The 24,591-nt window shown below is 34.2% G+C and overlaps 1 protein-coding gene across 2 annotated transcripts in view; it reads right to left on the bottom strand.

Annotated features, from left to right (window-relative positions):
• LOC100373383 (glycosaminoglycan xylosylkinase-like) overlaps positions 1–24,591 on the bottom strand; it is a 33,386-nt gene that overhangs the window by 4,864 nt on the left and 3,931 nt on the right. Inside the window, exons 2-8 of one of the 2 annotated variants that reach the window (XM_085491813.1) lie at positions 19,992–20,498; positions 18,549–19,321; positions 16,000–16,086; positions 4,254–4,366; positions 3,184–3,355; positions 1,875–2,066; positions 1,287–1,346 (exon numbers count right to left, since the gene is read on the bottom strand). In XM_085491813.1, the coding sequence (XP_085347939.1) occupies positions 1,287–1,346; positions 1,875–2,066; positions 3,184–3,355; positions 4,254–4,366; positions 16,000–16,086; positions 18,549–19,093 (1,169 nt within the window). In that variant the 5' untranslated portion in view covers positions 19,094–19,321; positions 19,992–20,498. The remainder of the gene's footprint in view (positions 1–1,286; positions 1,347–1,874; positions 2,067–3,183; positions 3,356–4,253; positions 4,367–15,999; positions 16,087–18,548; positions 19,322–19,991; positions 20,499–24,591) is intronic. The other variant, XM_085491814.1, reaches the window with a different exon arrangement.

Genomic DNA, 24,591 nt, shown 5'->3' with positions numbered 1-24,591 from the left:
GCAGTCACAGTTGGTCGAACTTGACTTGTGTTTTCTCAATAATTCTAGTCTAATATGTCGTCACGAAACCAAGTTTCAATCTGATACAGTTGCCAATGAACACCGGAAATAGCAATCGTACATAACAGAATCACGATCAGCGTGTTCTAAACTTTTACGTTTTTATTATTCCAGGATTTTATATGCCAAACGTTATTTCCAAGCCTCCTAAATGACGAGATAGACTTTCAATTTACACATTTCATAACCAGTTCTTGAACTAATAGCAGGACTGTTTTTCTGGCAAAATGTGACACTGTGCGATCGCTAGTTTCTCACTAAAGTCAGGACACAAAAGGATAAATCAAAGTTCATAATAAATACCATAAGCACAGTTTCTTACCTTTGAGATAGAATTTAATCTATATAAGCCTTGTGCAAAGAAAGATACAGTCCCAGGACGAAATATCCTTAGACAAAATCGCCGCCGATTTCCTCAGCGGTTGGACTGGCGCATGCGCAATACGGTATGCCAGTTCTCTTGCGGGATGTCGTTAAAACTCAGATTTTTCCGGCAAATTTCAGCATTTGTACTAGTAAATGTTGAAAATCACAGAAAAACACAATGAAACTTTGGCGAATCAAAAAAATACTTGGCGTGCATATGCATGGCATTGAGATATACATTTGCACCAATTTGGAAAAAAATTGGACAGAGCATATCAAAGTTATAAGAGGTAAAAGACGGACGAACGGACGGACGAACGGACGGACGAACGGACAGAACCCAATCTATAAGCCTTCGGCAGACTTCGTCTGCGAAGGCTAAAAAATTAGGGTCCCTTTTTACACTGGTTTCTATGTAGGATCATTTCTTCATCTCTCTAAATTTTCTCAGTGACATAGGGTAAAAAATTCATGTCATACATTATTATTATTGACATAAATTTTAAAATTATTAAAAAAATTCACAAGATTGACAGGATTATAATAGTTTTTCATTATATACAATGCATTGCATACATGTGCAGTAACATGCTCAGCATGGACAAAATTGTTTCCTTTGTGAAAGTTGACAAGAGGTATTCAAGGTCTACGAATTGATTTTGTAGTCTGCTTCTCCCACATGAAATGTTGATATCAATTGACAAACAATTTGAACGAAAACTAAAAGTAATATCGGAAACTATTCATATGGTCCAAAATGATGATAAAATTTAGTGAAAATTTCACAAAATTTGAAAATATTTGTACTGAATTTTTGGCGGGAAAAATATCAGGCACTCAAAGAGTCAATAATAACTTACTTGCAGCACTGATAAAGTGGTGCTAAAATACTTTTTTCATCATGAAAGGGATTACCAAATCTAGAAGAAAATAAAAAAAATAAATCAGCATGTGAATGTTTTATCAAATTTAATCATTTCAGGAAAACTTAACTTTAGTCAATCTGGAATGAAAGTTATTAGCATATAACTAATGTAGATAACCTTTGACATGAAGCTAGATTCTAAAGTAACTATAAAATTTGAACAATTACTTTTGTTGTGATTACTCAATTATTTCATGTATATTTTTTTTCCATTTTTACATTTACACTAGTCTAGCTACATGAAAGCATGTTACCCACCTTCACATTATATTGACTTATCCCTTAGCATTATCTACATTCAGTGAAATTCCATCAGACCAGTGTACTGTAACCTACCCTCACATTACATTGACTTACCCCTTAGCATTGTCCATATTCAGTAACATCCCATCAGATCCAATGTACTGTAACCCACCCACCCTCACATTACATTGACTTACCCCTTAGCATTGTCCATATTTAGTAACATCCCATCAGATCCAATGTACTGTAACCCACCCACCCTCACATTACATTGACTTACCCCTTAGCATTGTCCATATTTAGTAACATACCATCAGCGCCATCTTGTTGGAATGTTTCATAATGATGTCGATCTCCGTTACCAATTAAGTAATCAAAGATACAGGTATCCATGATGTCTAGAAGTCTGGGACCAGAATTAAATGGGTCCTTGACAATGATTTCTCGACAATAAGTATTATCATATTCCCATCTAGAACAAAATATACAACAACAACAAAATTGAAAATTATCCGTGTTTCACAGATTAGCAATTAGCTGCTAATTCATGTTATTGTAGCATTCACTGGGTAGTGATAATGTGAATATATTTGCATGAAGTATTATTGTCTTCTGTCTTGGTTTGTAACACCCAGCCTGATAGGCTACACAACCCTAACACCTAACAATCAGACCAATCAGAGAGCAGCTTGTTTGTTAACAGTTTTTTTTTCAACATATCATATTTTGCCTTGTATATATGCTCAACTCAACAGCGACTGTATTACTGTAATTATTTTGTAGCTTTTATTTTGACTGGCAATGGCACATGTAATAGAGGAATTGTGTAATAAACATGGTAGGTACAGCAACCAATGCATTTTATCTGTCTGTCATTGACTTTCAAGATTGAGAATACTGTAAAACATATCTCTTTCGCGAGCATGTCTTTTTGGCGAATTTAGCGAGAGAACTGATTTGCTAATTCAAGATGTCGCTAATGACTTTATTATCAATTCAAAATGGCCGCCAAACAAAGAAATCAACAATGACGAGAGATTTGCTAAATCAACATTTCGCTATTACGTCATTTTACCACAATTCGCTAAAATTGCATGTCGCTTTTTCAACATGTTTACAGTATATATAGAGATGAATAGCGCCCTCAACCAGCCTTATATGTGTAATTTTGTTTTTCTAGAGCTGAATTTGGAGAGAAATTGCAGCATAATTATCCAACTTTCCTTTTTTTGTAAGTGACAGGACAAACCTTTTTTGAGGAGGGTGCACAACTAAGTTTAGATCACAGGGTGCCAATTCGCTAAAATACAATATGCTGTATTTTGGAATATACAGATAAAAGATACAGGGCGACATCAGGATGATGTCAGGATGATGTCATGGCATCCTGTCATATTGGATAACAACGTGCAGTCACTATATTAACCGAATGTAGATAATTCAAATCTGCCTCTACCCTTTAAACAACACAAACTTTCATATTAAATTTTGGTTCAACATTTTAATATTTTAACACTTGTGCCATCAATTCTTAGGTTTGCAGATAAACAGTCTGAATCCTTCATTTGCATATGGGAATCTATACTCACTTAGCTTTCTTGCCTGCTTTATAAGTCCTACCCCATGGATGCCGATGTTTTTGTAGCGGCCATGAACTTGGTAGCCATAACGTTATTGAGCCTTCTAGAAAGACTCCATCGTCACATGCCGGCTCTTCTTTATTACAGTAATGACAACTACCATAAAAACATGTACTATTTCCTACCAGCAAAAAAAAAAAACCTGAATTGAATCATTCTATGTTGTGTTTGTAATAGTGAGGTATCTAAGCATAACTCTCAAAAAAAAGTAGCAAGTTTTTGTGAACTGGTAATTTTTGATTTTCATCGCCATATGCGACTGTTAATTGCCTTGAAAAGAAACAGAATTTTTAAAACCTTTAAATAGCAATTAACCATAAATAGCCCAGACCAAAAAAAAAAGGTTTCGCTTTTTATTATCACAGGTGAGTGCCTCAAACATTTTTTCTATCAATTTGGTTGAGTGCACCACACATGGTAGAATGGAGAAATTTTGTTTTTTTAGTTTTTTTTGTTTTGTTGATCTAAATCAACCTTTAATACCTCTATTTGAAAGCAATATTTAATAATTTTTTTTAATATTGTACATTGTTGTCGGGTACAGAATAATCTTAATACAAAAAAAATTAACCATATATTTTTTTTCAATTTCCCCTAGGACAAGAAGCAAAATCTTTGTATTTTATTTTTTGGCTTTATCAATGTCTGGAGAGAAATGTTTTTGCTTTTCCCTCTCTTGCTACACTGGGATTTCTAATTCACTGCAAAAAATTTTGTTTTTTATTTAACAATCAAATACTGAAACTTGTCTCTGCTAAAAATGATGCATGTTACCAATTAGATGGCTATCACTGTTACTGAATTTCAGGTTTTTTACTGCAACCGATTAGTCTGGAGAGCCTTAGTCAAATTTCCATTTGATACAAAATGTCAGTTTTCACCTTGACTTGTGAAATTCATAAAAAAATCGAGGTGGTTCACAGGAAATTTAATCTCATCATGAACACTAGAGGTCGTAAACTACCAATAGAGGGCGCTACAGTACCAAAAACATTCTTAATACTAGTTAACCACCTTACCTACACCTTTGAAAAATGTTTGTAACAATCGATCTGAAGCAACTGGAATAATTTCTTTTTTCAAGTCCACATGTCGACCAACCACTAATGGTGCTCTTCGGAAACCAAGAATCCTAAAAATTAAACGTGACAAGTCATTGTTAATGACATAGTCCCTGTTGGAATTTGGGGGAAATGTTATTCTTGCCAAAAATGAAGTGATATGGACCAAAAGCATAGTTAGTAATTGAGAGTGAATAATTGGCTGGTCTAATATCAACATAAACTAGATGTATTAAATGACTCTTCCAAAATCGAAATATATGGTCAGAAATTAAACAGGATATGCTGTTCATGAGTTTGTTGTATTCAAACTGAATTCCCCTTGTCTGGGCTCATGTACAGAGATATAGTAGTATGGTCAAAAAGCAAGATTGCAGGCAGTCAACCATCTTTGATTCAATTGTGAAACTACGCTGTAATTGTCATGGAAATCTTTGATCCGATTGTAAAACAAATTGTCATAGAGATGTAATTTAAAATGTACAATATATATAACAAAGTTGAGTGAAAATGACAAACCATGTCCATGATATAACATTTCCAAAAAACAAGATGGCTTCTTTGATTCAATCGCGAAACAAATAGTAATAGACATGTATCCTAACATGTGTGATGTATGTACCAAATTTGAACAAAAACTGACAAAGCATGCAAACGATACCACAATTTCAAAAAACAAAATGGTGCCAGTCAGCCATCTTGGACTGAATCAATAAAAAGCCATCTTGGATTGAAATAGTAAATTAGTACATGTGCATATGTCCCAGATAAAGTACTAGACACATGCAAAATATAAACAGATTTGGTCCACAGGGTTCTGAAATACGACTGTGGATGGACAGACCAAGACCGAATTATAAGTCCCTGTTTTGAACTTTGTTCGAACAGGGACTAATAACATAATATGGGTGTAAATTGATAAAGTACTAAGCACATGCAAAGAATGAAAGGATTCGGTCCAGAAGGTTCTGAAATATGACTCTGGACCCAATTATAAATCCTTGTTTCAAGGCTGCCACCCTAGTTACAATGATCACAAACAAGATTCATAGGAGTTAGAAAACTCCCTAGGTAAGTCATTATGAACATTGCAATATAGCGAGGGATTTTTTTTATTGGCACTATCAAATAATCTATTGTTATGAAGTGATTTGCTACATTTGACTAATTTAACATCAAACTAATTAATTTTCCTCTAAGTAGTACTTTCACCAAGTTGTTGTCTGTTTTCATATTTAACATTGTGTACAAAGGAAGTTGTAAATCATACGTATGAATCTTATTTGCAATCACTTGAATCGTTTGGGGAAGTTGATAGGGTTATTGGCACATTGGTAAGGGAAGTTGATAGGGTTATTGGCACATTGGTAAGGGAAGTTGATAGGGTTATTGGCACATTGGTAAGGGAAGTTGATAGGGTTATTGGCACATTGGTAAGGGAAGTTGATAGGGTTATTGGCACATTGGTAAGGGAAGTTGATAGGGTTATTGGCACATTGGTAAGGAAAGTTGATAGGGTTATTGGCACATTGGTAAGGGAAGTTGATAGGGTTATTGGCGCATTGGCAAGGGAAGTTGATAGGGTTATTGGCGCATTGGTGAGGGAAGTTGATAGGGTTATTGGCGCATTGGTAAGGGAAGTTGATAGGGTTATTGGCGCATTGGTAAGGGAAGTTGATAGGGTTATTGGCGCATTGGTAAGGGAAGTTGATAGGGTTATTGGCGCATTGGTAAGGGAAGTTGATAGGGTTATTGGCGCATTGGTAAGGGAAGTTGATAGGGTTATTGGCACATTGGTAAGGGAAGTTGATAGGGTTATTGGCACATTGGTAAGGGAAGTTGGTAGGGTTAATGTCACATTGGTAAGGGAAGTTGATAGGGTTAATGGCACATTGGTAAGGGAAGTTGATAGGGTTATTGGCACATTGGTAAGGGAAGTTGATAGGGTTATTGGCACATTGGTAAGGGAAGTTGATAGGGTTATTGGCACATTGGTAAGGGAAGTTGATAGGGTTATTGGAACATTGGTAAGGGAAGTTGATAGGGTTATTGGCACATTGGTAAGGGAAGTTGATAGGGTTATTGGCACATTGGTAAGGGAAGTTGATAGGGTTATTGGCACATTGGTAAGGGAAGTTGATAGGGTTATTGGAACATTGGTAAGGGAAGTTGATAGGGTTATTGGAACATTGGTAAGGGAAGTTGATAGGGTTATTGGCACATTGGTAAGGGAAGTTGATAGGGTTATTGGCACATTGGTAAGGGAAGTTGATAGGGTTATTGGAACATTGGTAAGGGAAGTTGATAGGGTTATTGGCACATTGGTAAGGGAAGTTGCAAGTTATTTGTATGAATCTCATTTGCGCCAGCTGTAAGTTATTTTCAGTATGCCTTAAATGATACACACGGATATAACTCAATCTTTTTTTCGTATTCAGAGACTAATATATAGGCACCAAGCCATTAATAAAGAATTCATTGACTTTAATTTATAATGATGATATTAATTAATAATTCTCGCATAAATACCATTGTCACCAAGGTTTTATTAAAATGTTAGATCCATCATGGTACAGTAATGCTAATGTAAACTCAGAATCACTGGTCGGTAAACGGGATTGACACAATTAGACTTGATAATGTGCTATATATTATCAAGCCATAACTACGCCAATTTCCAAATATAGACTGGTACATTACAATTATAATATATACAATGTACACATATAAATTCTTCAAGCAATCTATTACTATACTACTACATGTCCTTGGTTTTTACATTATGGTTTTTATTTTATACTGTTGTTCACAAAATTCAGATAAAAAAAAACAACATTTTACTAAATAAAAACTAGTTTTTGCACAAACAAAACAAAACGTGTATAAAAAAAAATGATGATTTGGATGACATTCACCATCGGTTTCTAATGTATATTTCAACAATTTTCTCATATGGTGAAAAAAAAAACATATTTGAAAATAATTTTACTTATAATGATTGTCAAAAATTATTTGGAAATTTAAATGAATATCGATACTGTTTAATAAGCATCACTATGGAAATTGTTTATTTTGCCTCCAAGCTCTCTGGTTATTCTAATACATAATACATATAGACGATAAATTAGATATTAGTTGAATAATTAAAGTTGAATAATTAAAGTTGAATAATTAAAATTAAAACAAGATGAATAATTTTCACCTCCAGCTAGGTTTCAAAGGTGTTTACTGGTCAGGAGTGATTTTTCACCTCACATCAGGGAGTTCTGGGTTAATTCTCAGAGCTGACTTTTCATAGCAGCGTAAATCAGAGTACAGTCTGCATTGTCTTCCAATCATCCAGAATTAGCGTCAAAAACAAAAATGTCAGGAGACATGACGACAGTTATTTCAATGCCTGCATTTACCTCTACTGTAAAATAATTTATTTTAGCTGGAATTAATTTTCGCTGGAAAGACTTTTTGGGTGCTTTGTATGGAATTTATTTTCACTGATTTTTGAGTTAAAATATAGAAAAAAAAGGTATACCGGTAGTCACTGGATTTTTATTCCACTGAATCATTTCTTCAGCAAAAATAACGAAAATAAAGTATTTTACAGGATTGTGAAGAATAAAAATAAGGACAGTTTCTTTTGAATGCTCCTAAAAAGTATTGCCTTATGCATTTTGTACAGCAATCTTGAATTCCAAATTTAAAACTGCAGAAGTGTTATTGCGATGTGCCTGATTTTTAAATGGCCATTAAAAGTCGGGAAATTAAGTAACTGTAACCCATAGGATGTCTACATCCGAGAAGATAAAAGAAAAAAAAAACTGCATTGTTTATGTTTTCCGGTGATTTATTTTTTTGATCTGGAACAACAACTGCTAGAAAAATCCATTTTTTCAATATCAATTTTATTTGAATAAACAAATCACACAAGTAATTGGTAATGAAAATATCGTCACGACGATAATACATGTATGATTTCCTAAGTAATCAATATTCAGATCATTTTTCAGGTTATCTGACCACGTAAAAACCTGATATTTTGTCAATCCATAGCGCAGCGTCGTTTTGATTGGATGATGGGTATATCTTTTTCATTTAGCTTTTTCAACCCAAGATCAGGTTGATGTATGTAACAAATGAAAGATAATTCTGATCATCACTCCCCGCTTTCTCACAACTACTCAGCTATGACACTATTAACCTTTTCACCACCAGTTGCCTCTCTTCATCACATATTCGCAGAATAATCCCATTTTAGTCTGCCATTTCCTACTGAAAACATTAATAGCCAATTTTTTTGGATAAAAACTAAAAATTGACTCAAATTTTGTTTGTTGGTTCGAAAATAAGCATTCATTTCCAGAAATATTGAAAAATTTAAAAAAAAAAAGTGCAGACAAATATCGGAGAGAGTCTGGTGGTAAAAAACTTAAACTCAAATATGGAATATCAAGTAAAGTTTGAAAAGATGGAAAAGACATAACGCCAACAGAAATTATTCCCATTGCGTCATGCTGCAAATGAAATAAATTATAGAATAAGATTATAATTCAAATAGAATATTTTATTATATCTTACATATTAATATATTTCTTTATATTTTTGCAATTGTCAGATTTACTGTGAATGAAAAAAGCAACCCAACAAGCGGTAGTGTAATATAAACTCACAGTTTTCCGAAACAAAGCAGCAAGATTGAAATTTTATTGCTATTTCTTTTGGAAAACAGTGAGCTTTTTCTTTCACAGTAAAACAAAATTACCACTAGAAACGACTTATTTTACATCTGAAGTATTCTATGCCAATTAAGGTAAAAATGTCAGCGACTTCCTCTGCTAGGATTTATTACACTCATCGCATTACATAATGAACACGCTGGGAAATCGACAACAATTTGCCCTGAAGTCTGATTAAAACCAACACCGTGAGGTGAAATGTTACAAAAACTCTATTAGTTATTCCCAACCCGTCTGCAAAAGATGCCCTTAGGAACACTTAGCAGTATTAATAACAAGTACATTTACAGAGAAACAATAAAAGCTTTATACATTACCCCAGGTATTCACTTTTACTTAAAGCAGTATTTATCTTGCAATTTTTCAAGGTTTGCCACTCAGTTTTTTCTCTTTTGAAGTAAAGTGTTATATTCTAATTTTATTTTAGTCAAGTGAACATAGCTAATAATTATAAATAATTAAGCTCATGTCAGAAAAATTTCACATAATATAAGGTAGTTGTAATTTTATTATGTGTATTTTCCTGATAAGTACACAGGAATTTTTACCCCAAAATACTAAATAAATGTTATCAGAGAAGAGAAGAGACCATTTTCCATTCACTGTGAGATCCAGGGTTTAAATTAAATGTAAAAACAGAACAAACAAAGATCATAATGGCGTCAAAACATTCCGTGAGATTCAACAACCACAAAAATATTACCGTAATTATGTGCCATACTCATTTGATGATGATCAGTTTTGATAAAGTAATACAATATTCCCCTTTTAACGATCAGCATTTTGACAGTGAAAATAAATTCAAGTTTAAAATCAAATCATTTTATTTTTGCAACAGTTGTTTGGTTTGCATCTTTCATACAAAAAGACCAGACCTCACATTGAACAGAAAATCACTGATTTTCGATAAGCACCTTCTGTATGCTTCAAACAATAGGCAGTATGTACAAGTTGAAATGTACAAGTGCCAGAATTTTCTATCAATCTCATTGAAGCATGATGTAGTTTAGAGAAGTGGGGGAGGTAATTATAATTTTTTAATTCTCTTTTTTTTTATCTGCATTTAATTTTTGAGGTTTTGTTTACCATTTCATATGAAATAAACAGTTTTTAATCAGAGAGCGATTTGTATAAACCAGACTCAAATCCAATAATAATAAATTTGTTTTCACCCTTGACCTCTTGACCATCAAGTGAACCATGTTCTGATGGTTACATGTACAAATTTGAATGTAGGGGTTACACCCCCATTAGTAATATACTTGGGCATTGCATTTCAATTTAATTTTAAAACACATTTATTCATAAAATTGTTCTTTATTAACACAAAGATATATTTAGATTTTCATGATTTTGTAGTAGCAGTCATAATTTCTCTAGCGTCCTACAACACTGAGTATCGCCAAGTTTTTAAAATGCCATAAAACCATGAAATCGCAGAAATTCAGTAACATTTTAAAAGATAATTTTGAAGGATAGTTGGCCTAGGCTTTCCAATGATCTTGCATTGTGGATCATTTAAAGCACTAAGAAAACCATTTACTATGCGTTTTTTAAAAACTATATCTATATATCGGTACTAGTAATTGTTTAGCTTCTACTCAGTCAGGTCCATGTAACTATGGGCATTGATATCCAAAGAAATTTTCTATAAATGTACTGGTTTAATTTACTGGACCAGGGCTTACTTGAGTTGAGAGAACACCTAGTCTTAAGGTCATATTTTATGAAATTGACTTAGCATTTAGAAATAATATACGGACTATCCTGTATTTAATGCAAACTTTAAAACATTAAGGATATTGCCTGAAGCTTGCTGGATACATGACCTTTTTTCATAATCAATATTTGTTTCAAGATTGTAGATTTCATAACGCAGGTAACATGACACTTTGGAAAGTCATGTCACACGAGAGACAAGCTAGGGAGCCTTAACCTTTTAACCACCAGATTTTCACGCCCAAATTTTTCTGCACTTTATTTGTTTATTCTTTAATATTTCTGAAAAAGAACCCCAATTTGGGAGCCAACAGACAAAATTTGTGTCAATTTTCAGTTTTTACCCAAAAAATGTGGCTATTTTTGTCCCAATGTTCTGTGCAGACTATAAACTGGACTATTTTGTAAATTTGTAATGAAAAAGTTTATTTAACAAGATGAAAATGTATAGCTTGGGTTGGATTTATCAGCTTCCTGCCATTAACACTTTGGATAATACTGTAATGGCTAAACAGACAAAATTTGATACTTTTTCCTACAAAGTTTAGTCAATTATGTTTGGCTGAAAAACAGAACAACTTTAATGCATGGAAGGTTATACAGTTGAAGGTTGTGAATAGGTTAGACATAACAATGAATTTTCTCAACACAATAATTTTATCAACAATTTTATATGTATGTTTATAGTCATACATGTAAGTTATGTCTCACAAGGAAAAAAAAAAACATGTTTCTGGTCAAGTTGTTTTTCAAAACCGGAAGCTACGAACAAGATTGTGTCTGATTGCTACCAAACTCTGACACCTAACATTTGGACCAATCAGAGAGCAGCTTGTTTGTTGACCAGAATTTTCCAACATATCAAACTTTACCTTGTATATTTGCTTCAACTCAAGGCAATTTTTTTTTATTAAAATATTTGACTAGCAAAAATTTGTAGGTTACATTATTTCGCCAACAGAACAATGGCGAAATAAGTGAAAAATGTTATTCTTATTCTTTATTATCAAAATTCGTCTAAGAAAAAGGAAAAATTTAAGAAACTAATTACAAATGCACAGAATATTTTGTAATTTGTAATTTTATATTCAAAATAACAATACCGATACATCATTATACATTACCAAATTTATAAGGCCATAACGTTTTGGCGTGTGCATTTAAATTTAAGAAGCTTTGTTTATAATAAAAAAAAATAAAAAAAAGCTCAGCAGATTTCAATTGATGCACATCTAAAAATATTTCCAGTTACATACTAGAGTAAAAAGGTCATCACCCCAACAGAATAAATGATCCTCAAAAAAAAACCCCACACACATGAATCTGCCATGCTTATTTATTTTTTTAACTTGTCACCAGGAAGGTAGCAACACATGTGTATGTGCAAACACACACACACACACACAAACATGTGAGAGCAACCTAGCATAAAACTGCCACGTCAAACAATGCTGTAAACACCAGACTTATAAGTTAAAATTTCGTGAACAATAACAGCTCACGACCTGTTAGGGAAAACTTTCACCAAAATTAGAAATATACGAACATGAAATAAACACAACCATATGTACGACTAAGGCATATGTTATCAACGACAGGCAATCAATAAGCTCTGCTCTGTCAACTTTATTGTGTGTGAAACAGAATAATTGTATAGATAGGAAAGCCGCTGGTACATGGCGCTACTATCTAAATACGTTTTCTACACGACTTCAAACCTATTTGCTTTGGTGAACATACGTGCATGTTTGTCAACTCAGTTTCTGGTTATTTACAATTACCATATGTTGGATTTTGTATGCGAATGAATGTTCATGTTTCCACACAGTAACCCTAGAGAAATTTGTGCATATTCTTGATGTGCTACACAATTCCCAGAGGGTGCTACACAATTCCCAGAGGGCGCTACACAATTGCTAGAGGGCGCTACACAATTCCTAGAGGGCGCTACACAATTCCCAGAGGGCGCTTCACAATTCCTAGAGGACGCTACACAGATTCTAGAGGGCACTACACAATATCTAGAGGGCGATACAAGTTGCTAGAGGGCAGTACACAATTCCTAGAGGGCGGTACAAATTGCTAGAGGGTGCTACACAATTCCTAGAGGGCGGTACAAATTGCTAGAGGGCAGTACACAATTCCTAGAGGGCGGTACAAATTGCTAGAGGGTGCTACACAATTCCTAGAGGGTGGCACAAATTGCTAGAGGGCAGTACACAATTCCTAGAGGGCAGTACAAATTGCTAGAGGGCGCTTCACAATTCCAAGAGGGCGCTACACAATTCCCAGAGGGCGCAACACAATTCCCAGAGGGCGCTTCACAATTCCTAGAGGACGCTACACAGATTCTAGAGGGCACTACACAATATCTAGAGGGCGATACAAGTTGCTAGAGGGCAGTACACAATTCCTAGAGGGCGGTACAAATTGCTAGAGGGTGCTACACAATTCCTAGAGGGCGGTACAAATTGCCAGAGGGCGGTACAAATTGCCAGAGGGCATTACACATGGGAGGGCACTACAAATCACTAGATGGAGATCTATCACAGCAGACATTAAATAAATGTTTGATTTTGTGAAAAATGGTTGAAAGGCCGATTAGCTATACTGAAGCTATACATGTAGCACTAATATGAAGGTTTGCATAAACACAACTGAGATCATACAATTTATTGACCTGTATATTTTTGAAATGAAGCGTGCCAGAGAAATGGTCAGAATAACAGCTTCTTCAAACAAGAGGAAATATTATATGATAAAAATAAACAAAACCAGATGGTTGGTTAGAACCCACTTCAGTATCAGAAAACGTTATTTATACAGTGATACTGGCAGCAAATGACATACTGTAAAAAAGTTAATTATTTACTGGGTTTTTATTTTGCTTATTTCGCTGACTGGAAAATGCGCTAAATTAAAAACCCAGCGAATATCTAAAATTTAGCATAGGACACATTATCTATATGATAAAACCGTGAATTTAAAAACCCAGCGATTTTGTCTGAAATCCTAAACCAGTGAAAATTAGTCATTTTACAGTACTACTTTATTTTCAGTCACTTAATAATCTATGTGAAGTCTGCAATAAATGTATATTTTCTGAAAATATTTTTTATTTTATTTATTTTTATATATAAAGTGAATTCATAGGTGCAATATAGCACATTGGAGTCAACAAAGTCATGTACATTAAAAACTACCTACGAACATTAATTTAAAAATAAAACTCAAATGACAGCAGATTAAACAGTAAATCATTATGAGGTGAGAAAGTGTCGACCAATCACAAGTCATTTTAAGCTTGATTGATCTCAATAGTGGTTGGATTTGAATAAGACGAAAATTAGTATAAACATGGGTTTGCTGACTGCAGTGTAAAATTTTATGAGGCATTTACTGTAAAATACTTTATATTTTGCTGAAGGAATATTAATTCCAAGCAAAAAAAATGTTAAAGTTTTCAAGTTAAGGTATTAGCTACACATATTTCAATGGTTTGGTATACCAGTCTTATCCTATTACACTCTTCAATTGCGTATTTTGAAACATCGCAAAATAAAGCTGCTTAAAATGAAGACAACCATTTCATTTGTAAATATTGTTCTCCCAGAACCATTACATGTATATGTGTTCTTTTCAAATGTTATTGAAGGAAAGCTAATATATTTATTGTACCTGCAAACATTTGTTTCAGGGAATGGCAATTGGCAGCTAACAATTTTTCTTTGTTTTAAGACAAAACCAGGTGCAGGGTGTTCTCTTAAAAAATTTATGATTATCCAGAAATTGTTTTAGTTCAGCTGTAAACAAAGCATTTTGTTGACTGAAACAGCCACTTCTCAAACATCAATCTATACAGCTATCGGTATTTCAGGAACAGAAATTTAAATAAGAATTTTTTTTTTTTTTTCGGAATTAATGTATGAGAATTTACTCTCAAGACATCTCCACATACATTTGCCAGAGTTTTACAAACTAAAAATATACAATACTACAAACCCCAAGGGATTATGGGTAATGTTGTGGACTGTGGAATGAGACGAGGATGTGTACACATGAATGAATTAAAGTCACTAAAAGAATAACAGGGGTCAGTTAAAAAGCCAACCTATGACGACGAGTTTTTCTTTCATTGATAACTATTTAGTCTAGTTTATTGACCCACACTGACTGGTCACTTTCACTGAAAACAGTCTTTATATTAAATCAACTAGCAAAACTCAACATATCAGCTCAAATGATATTTGTTCTATCAACACTTCTCGGGCTCGCTTCTGGTTAGAATACTGTTCAACATCAAAGCAGTGTGGTGTTGGTGGTCTGATAAAAACAAAACTGTACTGAGAATGTACAGAAAGTAAGGAGCGACATAATTTTATCGACAAAGAGATTTAAAGGTCAATAACATCCAGACTTGTATTCCCAGAGCACAAACATCGATAGTCTGATTAGGTTTGTATGCGACTATAAGCGTCTCTTTGTGTTAAATGCTGGAAAGTATACAGCATTATCAATGGCATATAGCATATAATTGATCATACCCGGTATACTGCCTAGCAACAATGGCTAATTAATTATTATTTAAGTAAATTTATCCAAATGTCACATACTACGTGTATGGTCCCTTCAACAGTCAAATTTGAATCATGGGAAGTTAAATAATGCTTTTCACTCATTGGATAGTTTAAATACTGCATGCTTGGGAAATCTCTCAATTTGCGCGATTTCCAGATTATGACATTTTCAACTGACAATAAATTTACATTCATTGATTATTAGTAGGACAATAAGGTGCATCAAGTGACTAAACGATACATTGTAAGAGCCCCTTTCCCAGAGGAGTAAAATCTATTCAGTTTCAGTCTACAAAAATATACTTGAAATATGATTTCTATAAAGTTTTATATTTATTTTAATATTTTTCTATTTCTAGACATTGAAATCTCTGCTGTCTCTCCTTATAATTTTAGTAATAGAAACCTGTTTTGAAGACAGGGCGGACTGAGTAAACAGTCTGCTTAGGGAATCAAACCAACAACCTTCTTAAAGCAAGGTGAATGTGCTAACCACTACACCATCACTCATGTTTCAGTTGACTTTCAGATAAATCTGGAATTGCGATTTTCATACAAATCTTCTCAATTAAATTTTAGGCACAGTTTTTACCTAATTTTTTTTTCAAAATTATTTCTGGAAGTTTACTATAACAGAATAACGTTTTTTTTTTCAGAAAACAAAGAAACACTTCTTACCTGTCTAAATGAAATCCGGCAATTTCAGAATTGTGTCTGTCGTAACCAGCGTATGGATTACCATTGATCACATGATCTCTTGAGTACCTATGTATAAAAAAAAAAAACGTGTCTTTAAAGTTCAGATTCAATACTACGATACAACCTACATGCCCACATCATTCTTTCGAATGACTCATCCCTGAAATTCACACCTTCGGTATTTCCCCCACCCATGTCATCAATGACTCTTCCCTAATATTTAAAGACCATATATATATACCAACACTCATTTTAATAAGTCATTGCTAGCCAATTATTACCAATAATTGTTTAATATTGTCTGAACTAAGCAAACAGGTTTTGGTTCACAAAAGCATGACTACATGTACAAGAATATAAATTTTTCGAGGGGAGGGGCTACCCAGAATACATTACAGAACTATTTGCATTGGTATTCTATCTACATATTAAATAGAACATCTTGGCTGAGCTGTTTAATCGATACTCTTCTATTTTACATACAGCATGGTGACAAATATTTCGACCAACAAGTTTAAAATATGTATTGCTTTCATTTGAGCACCCAGGATGGTTTACAAATCTTGTATGCAGCTGGTAATCTGTCAAAATATCTCCGTTATTGAATGACGCTTTAGGACATGATTCCTGCACTTACGTTACTTTGTATCCTTTTTTGTGCTTATCATGCCTACCCGGCAAAAATTTACATTTATGTCGATGTTTTCATGCTCCAGTTGTCATTTTATTTGTTTTCAGCGAGGAGCAGATCAAACAAATTTAATTGGGATTCCATCAATCCACTATTGGCTTGCGAATCATTTTTTTCCTTCCCTGATTAGTTGGTTTGGTTCTTGTAATAAATCAATCAATGCACTGGCAGTCTGTGCATGCTCTGCAGTTGAACAAACTCCGATAGAGACCCTCAACCTGTCTGGATTCTATACTAGTATCGGCCAGCCACGTGGGTGTATCTGTAACGTGTCGATTCCCTCATGGACTCTGTGTGGGCCTGCACGGTTCACAGGCTTCACACAAGCCAGCCAGAACTCCTTACAACTAATCACTTATGTCATCACCAACTATTGGTCCAAAGGTGACATCCAGCACTCAACAGCAGAACCTCCATTCATCACACTTTGAATCGCTACCTTCTCCTCAAATTACTGTTGGGGTTCACCTACAGTAGAGAGGTTGGTTGCAGGATTGATTGACACAAGTCGGGGGGGGGGGGGGGGGGGGGTTAGTTCCCCTTCAGTACATCATCATGTCACATGACCAGAGTTTGTTATTTTTTTTCAATAGTATAAAACATTTTATTCTTAAACATAATTTGTCATTTGCATTGTTACAGTGTCAGACTTTTCTGCAGGACAAGGAGACTGTTCCTACATTGTATGCCTATCAAAAAGTTTGTTTTTAAGTTCAATTTCCGGGTAACCACAGTGGTTAGGGACGACGTCAAAAGATCGTTGTCGGATGAAAAACTTAATTCCTTTAGTTTTTTTTCCAAACCCCCCTACCCCCCACTGAAACTTAATTGATAAATATTGGTCATGGCGTCAGACTACATTCACCATTAAATACAAATTGATAATCGGACAGTAGTATTGCATAGACGTTGGTTGTCGGGTGGGTGTAAAAAGATTTTACAAATGCACCTAATTTGACGCACAGATTTACACTTGAACCAAACAATTTTTCTGTTTTTTTCCCTTTTCGGTTATTTCTGTCCATGATTGGATAGAAAAAAAACGAACTACAAATACTCCAAGATTTTTTTGACTTCATTAAAAAATAAAATCGTTTTTGTAGGATGGAAACTTTTTGAGGTCAAAACCCCCCACCCCCAAACTAAAGGAAATAAGTTTTTTATCCGACATCGATCTTTTGACGTCGTCCCTTATAATGGTAGCATACTGATTATTGCATTATACCCCTTTTGTTTTATAATCAGTTCAATTGTATTTGATAACATTGTATTCAGTTATGTCCCATGAATGGGACTCTACTGATATTTCTCTAGTTTAAACAATATCAAACCAAGAAAGAATATTGATAGCAATTGGCTTTAATAACGACAAGAACTTGAAAAACTACAAATTCGCAAGTTTTGTCGATTATTACTTTCATCTCTGCAGCTCTCACATCTGTTAGTCGGTGTTTGCAATTAACCCTAAGAAAAGAACTACTGTAAAATACTTCAATTTTGCCTGGAATTATTTTTGATGGGATGATTCAGTGAAAATAAAATCCAGTGAATACATGTATACCTTTTTTCCTATACTTTACATTCAACTTGTCAAAAATAAGTGAAAATAAATTCCATACAAAACACACAATTTTTAGCCAAAATTAATTTCAGCTAAAATAAAGTATTTTACAGTATTTTTATGCTAGGATCTCTACTTTCTGAATAATAAACATAACACTTTTCATAGTTTTTCTAGTTACCAATGACTACCCCTTTTAGCCATGACTTTTCCCCAATGTTCACCCATTTTAGCAATGATTCTTTCCTAAAACTCTAAAACTGGTAATAAACCTACCTCATTGGTTTGAAGACGACAATTTGGTCATTCTCAAGACTAAGCAGCAATTTCAGCTGCGTACCTTTATAACCAACATCGGCCTTCGTTATCTTAGAGTTCGCCATTGCGTATAAAACCGTTCCAAGATCAGGTGCTATCGCTGGAATGATCTCACGAGATTTGACCCAATCAGCGGCCAACGTCCATATATCATGAAGGTTATCAAAGTCTCCATGGACGTCTAAATCCTGACCGACGTTCACATCTTGATCATTATACTTAGGTTCAAAACCATCAAAATCCTGTCCCACATCCAAACCCGGAATAAACTTGTCCACATCTTCATTTTCTTCCTGGAAACGATTCTGGTAGTTTGGAATGATGACTCGTTGATGTGACGGTGGAAACGGAGCGTGTAAATCAGACATCCTTGGAGCTGGAACATCAGCCATCCCATCCCATAGTACATTGGAGGTGAGAAACATCCAAATAACAGCAAACAAACATGCCAGAAAGACAATCAACAGTCGCTGCCTAAAAAACTTTGTAATTTGAAAACGCATGGCTCGTTTCTTCCAACAATATTTTTCGAACAATATAAAAAAACTTTAATCTTCACTGAAATAATTCCATATGGTATGCCTGCATGGTTCACAGAAATTTTGACCAGTTTATTCCACAACACAAAGGGAAAACAAACATATTTCAGTGGGTGTCTGATCCCTTGGTCTGCTCTATAAACCACAAGATCTATAAACGATAGATGAATTCAAATTACGGCATTCCTCCTTCTGAAATAACATATAATTAAAAATTAGATAAATGTCTCCACAATAAAAACCTGTGCATGAAAATTTAATTGGAACAGTCCACTAGTTGTAGGGGGAAAGTTGAGGGAAAGATGGGATGTAATCTACTTATTGGGTAATACCATGGATGCTAAGTGTGTACATATGAACTTTTTTTTTGTTTATTTTTTTAAGTGATCACATCTTCCTTGGAAAATGGCTCGACTCCCCTAGTAATAATAACAATGAAAAGCAAAATTTAATTTCAGAAATTGATTAGTCAACTACTTATTTAATTATCTTAAGTTAATTTAAAATTGCTGAGGCAAAAGATCTGCTTTTTGTTTATTAATTAAGATTATATCAGTTTTTTTTGTGAATTTGATGCGATTATCCTTTCTTGCGCAAATTTGTCTGCACTTTTTTTCATATATTCTTCAATATTTCTGGAGTCAATTTTCAGTTTTTATTCAAAAAAATTTAGCTATTTTTGTCCCAATCGTCTGAAGGAAAGTGCAAAATATTAACAGCACTATTTTGTGAATTTGTGATGAAAAGAGAGAACTGATGGTGAAAAGGTGAAAATAACCACCCATTAAAATTAACAACAGTATGTGGGTAAATGAAATACTACAAATATGGAATTTAAAGATAGATGTTCCTCTGTACTTACGTGTTTGGTAAATTCGATATAGTCAATTTACACAGGATGCCTGAAGCAAACAGATGGCTGGATCTGATCAGGCCAGTAGAAATAAATCTCCAATACAGTACTTGTAACACAGTACATAAATAAACACCAGAGTGGCCAACAGGCAGGATTTATTTGCAACTTACTTCTGTCCAGAAGTCTGCATTTATGTGATAAGCAGGAATTCCTTCTACTGTCGCAGTCATAACCCTATGTGATTGCCACTACACCATATGGAAGACTTCTGTACACAAACGCACACACGAGAGGGATTATCCAATTTGAACAGTATTAATGCTTATGCTATTTTTAATTTTAAAATGCACCCTGTGAAACCATGAAAACAATATCAACTCAGATTGTTCTATGGATGGTGTTATTGTTGAAAGCGTCAAGCACCACATACCATACTTCATTTCTGTCAAATCATTGTATGTATTCCAGGATGTCTCACGTCAACTTTGTAACATCACTGTAAATATAGAGTGACTGAAATGAAACATATGGTGAAATCACAAGACTGTAAATTTATTTAGTTTTGTCTGAAATTCAATGTACTAAAAACCAAAGCTTAAAAATTCACATTTCAGTGCAAACATATTTTTATTTCAGTTATTTTGAAGCTTCAATTAGTGGTCTACTGAAACCTTGCCCACAGTACACATAAAACATAGCACAACTACTGAAACCTTGCCCACAGTACACATAAAACATAGCACATCTACTGAAACCTTGCCTACAGTACATATAAAACATAGCATAACTACTGAAACCTTGCCCACAGTACACATGAAACATAGCACATCTACTGAAACCTTGCCTGCAGTACACATAAAACATAGCACAACTACTGAAACCTTGCCCACAGTACACATAAACATAGCACAACTACTGAAACCTTGCCCACAGTACACATAAAACATAGCACATCTACTGAAACCTTGCCCACAGTACATATAAAACATAGCATAACTACTGAAACCTTGCCCACAGTACACATGAAACATAGCACATCTACTGAAACCTTGCCTGCAGTACACATAAAACATAGCACATCTACTGAAACCTTGCCCACAGCACATATAAAACATAGCATAACTACTGAAACCTTGCCCACAGTACACATAAAACATAACACATCTACTGAAACCTTGCCCACAGCACATATAAAACATAGCATAACTACTGAAACCTTGCCCACAGTACACATAAAACATAACACATCTACTGAAACCTTGCCCACAGTACACATAAAACATAGCACAACTACTGAAACCTTGCCCACAGTACACACAAACATAGCACAACTACTGAAACCTTGCCCACAGTACACATAAAACATAGCACATCTACTGAAACCTTGCCCACAGCACATATAAAACATAGCATAACTACTGAAACCTTGCCCACAGTACACATAAAACATAACACATCTACTGAAACCTTGCCCACAGTACACATAAAACATAGCACAACTACTGCAACCTTGCCCACAGTACACATAAAACATAGCACATCTACTGAAACCTTGCCTGCAGTACACATAAAACATAGCACAACTACTGAAACCTTGCCAACAGTACACACAAACATAGCACAACTACTGAAACCTTGCCCACAGTACACATAAAACATAGCACATCTACTGAAACCTTGCCCATAGTACACATAAAACATAGCACAACTACTGAAACCTTGCCCACAGTACACATAAAACATAGCACAACTACTGAAACCTTGCCAACAGTACACACAAACATAGCACAACTACTGAAACCTTGCCCACAGTACACATAAAACATAGCACATCTACTGAAACCTTGCCCATAGTACACATAAAACATAGCACATCTACTGAAACCTTGCCCATAGTACACTTAAAACATAGCACAACTACTGAAACCTTGCCCACAGTACACATAAAACATAGCACAACTACTGAAACCTTGCCAACAGTACACACAAACATAGCACAACTACTGAAACCTTGCCCACAGTACACATAAAACATAGCACATCTACTGAAACCTTGCCCATAGTACACATACACTGTTAAACTGTCTATAAATATAGATTAAACATCAGAATTCTAGGTTCCATATACATGTACATTTCATGTATGTATACATATTTTGTGCATTAACATTGTTTTACATGGATTCCAATAAGTCCTATATATTGTACCTTTGTACAGATGTGTTTTTTTATTCCTATCAGATTTTTAGACATGATATTGAGAAAATTCTGTACATTTTGGAATTTACAATAATACACTGGCTGAGATTCATTCACTTACGAATGCGACTTTGGAGGGAACCTTGGTTAAGGTTCGCAGGTGCCTGTGTTAGACCGAGCCTAATTGATATCAGGATTAAATTGCCATTTGATTGGAAGATGGCCGCACAGCCCTGTCATGTAGTCCCAAACATGAATATGACTTCTGTGGCAAATGCACTATGTGTCAGCACTAGCACAATTTAAAAATTATTTTATTATTATTTTACAAAAAATTCAATAAAGTATACTTATTATAGCATTAAATTTATTAACAATAAATATTGCAAAACAATTAAAACAAATATTATAAACCATTAATGATCAACTCACACATTCTATTTAGTTTCCTTTGTCACTAATGCGACATACTATTTTAGCGAATTGTGGTAAAATGACGTAATAGCGAAATGTTGATTTAGCGAATCTCTCGTCTTTGTTGATTTCCTATTTTCACAATACTTGTCTGTCGCGTTCCAAAACAAATGCGCAGTTTTCACCTCCATAAAAACAAAGAAAAACTGTCAAGTGACAAATTAAGTCATTAGCGACATCTTAAATTAGCAAATTAGTTGTCTCGCTAAATTCGCTAAAAAGACATGCTCGCGAAAAAGACATGTTTTACAGTATATTCATTCATAGTATGTATATAGCATATATAAATAAAGAATAATTTTCCAGCTTTGCTGAGTATTTTGGGGTATCATAAATTAATAAAAATTATGACCATAGCCACTGTATTTTCAAACCTAAATAGAAGGACTAATGAGTAAAACGTAAAGAAAGTTTAAATATCGTGTTATTTTGGAACATAATTAGTCAATCACTATTACTTTTCCCACACCACTCGGTGTGCATGAGCAGTCACCATTATGTTGTCAGATATTATTATTTCATAATTTTAATTAATTTTTTTTTACCATCCCTGGTTTTACTTTGCACATCTGTCTGTATTTTAATTTGTACTCCAGTCTGCTGAGTTTTGATTCACATACATTCTATCAGTTCGTATTATACTTCATACTATTGCCTGTACCTTTGCACAGAGTTTTTCTTGTGAGACAAGTTTCATAGCTTTCCTCATTTTAACCTTTTCACCACCAGCTCGCCCAAATATTTCTGCACTTTTTTTCATGTACATTCTTCAATATTTCTGGAAATGAACCCTATTCAATTTTGGAGCCAACAGACAAAATTTGAGTCAATTTTCAGTTTTTACAGAACAAATTTGGCTATTTTTATCCCAATCTTCTGAGGGAAAGTGCAGACTATAAACAGGACAATTTTGTTAATTTGTGATGAAAAAAGGGAACTAGTGGTGAAAAGGCTAAACTCTTACATCTCATAAATTTACAGAAATGTTATTTGCTGTAAAAATTTGAATAATTTATGTCATTTTTAATAATTCATATTTTCAATAACCATAATATTATGCAATTAATAATCCAGATAATTGATTATTGTACTGCATGGTGATGAATTGTACAAAATGTAATTATATAAATTTGCTAATTCAAAATATCAAATTAAAATTAAGTAAATTCTCACAAGAAGATTGTTGGCCCTTTATCTTAATTAAGTTTCTGTTAATTCATGATTTGTGTAAAATTAGCTAAAATGGCATTTAATATTTCACTGTACATTTCTAATCATATTAATCCATTTGACACATTGAAAAAAAAGAGGAGGTACGGCACCTTACGACATTGTACGCACGAGTAGAGATACTCCTTTGTGTTTAGCAATATTTCTATGGATTTTAATGACAGTTGCTGAACATTTACTTCGTATTGTTTTATACAATCAGATCTGTGTTGTCCAAATACTAAACTATGAATAAAATGATGTATTTGTGTGTAAAATGTCATGCAGAGACTGATTCGAGATGCCAAAAAAGCACACAACGGTAATAATAATTTTTCGCTTGGAGAATGGAGTAGTAGTAGTCTCAATTCTGCTGTTGATCACACAAACCGAGTATTTTACGCATTCCTTGGGCATCACATACCTTATTATTTGTTTTCAAGGAGTGTTTATTTCATTAAGTCTGGTATTGTGAAACCAAACTACCGGTATATATAACAAGCATGTCTGGCTGCCATGGGGACTTTTACTGTAATTGTCTGGAGACTGCAGATATGCTGCCCCCCACATGGTTAGAATATATTGTAATTTGTTGGTAGAAGGAAAAAAATCTAAAAAAGTTGTCCACACACTGAAATTCAGTGAGCCAAATTTCTTATTAGGAATAGCATAAACAGAGCAATGGAGCATGCTAGTTACTTAAAAGGGCAATTTATTTACGGTA

This window comes from Saccoglossus kowalevskii, chromosome 17 (genome assembly GCF_978046115.1).
Source record: "Saccoglossus kowalevskii chromosome 17, keSacKowa6.1, whole genome shotgun sequence".
Classification (NCBI taxonomy): Eukaryota; Metazoa; Hemichordata; class Enteropneusta; family Harrimaniidae; genus Saccoglossus; species Saccoglossus kowalevskii.
Note: the sequence above shows the minus strand (reverse complement) of the source record. Positions and strands in the feature narration are given on the sequence as shown.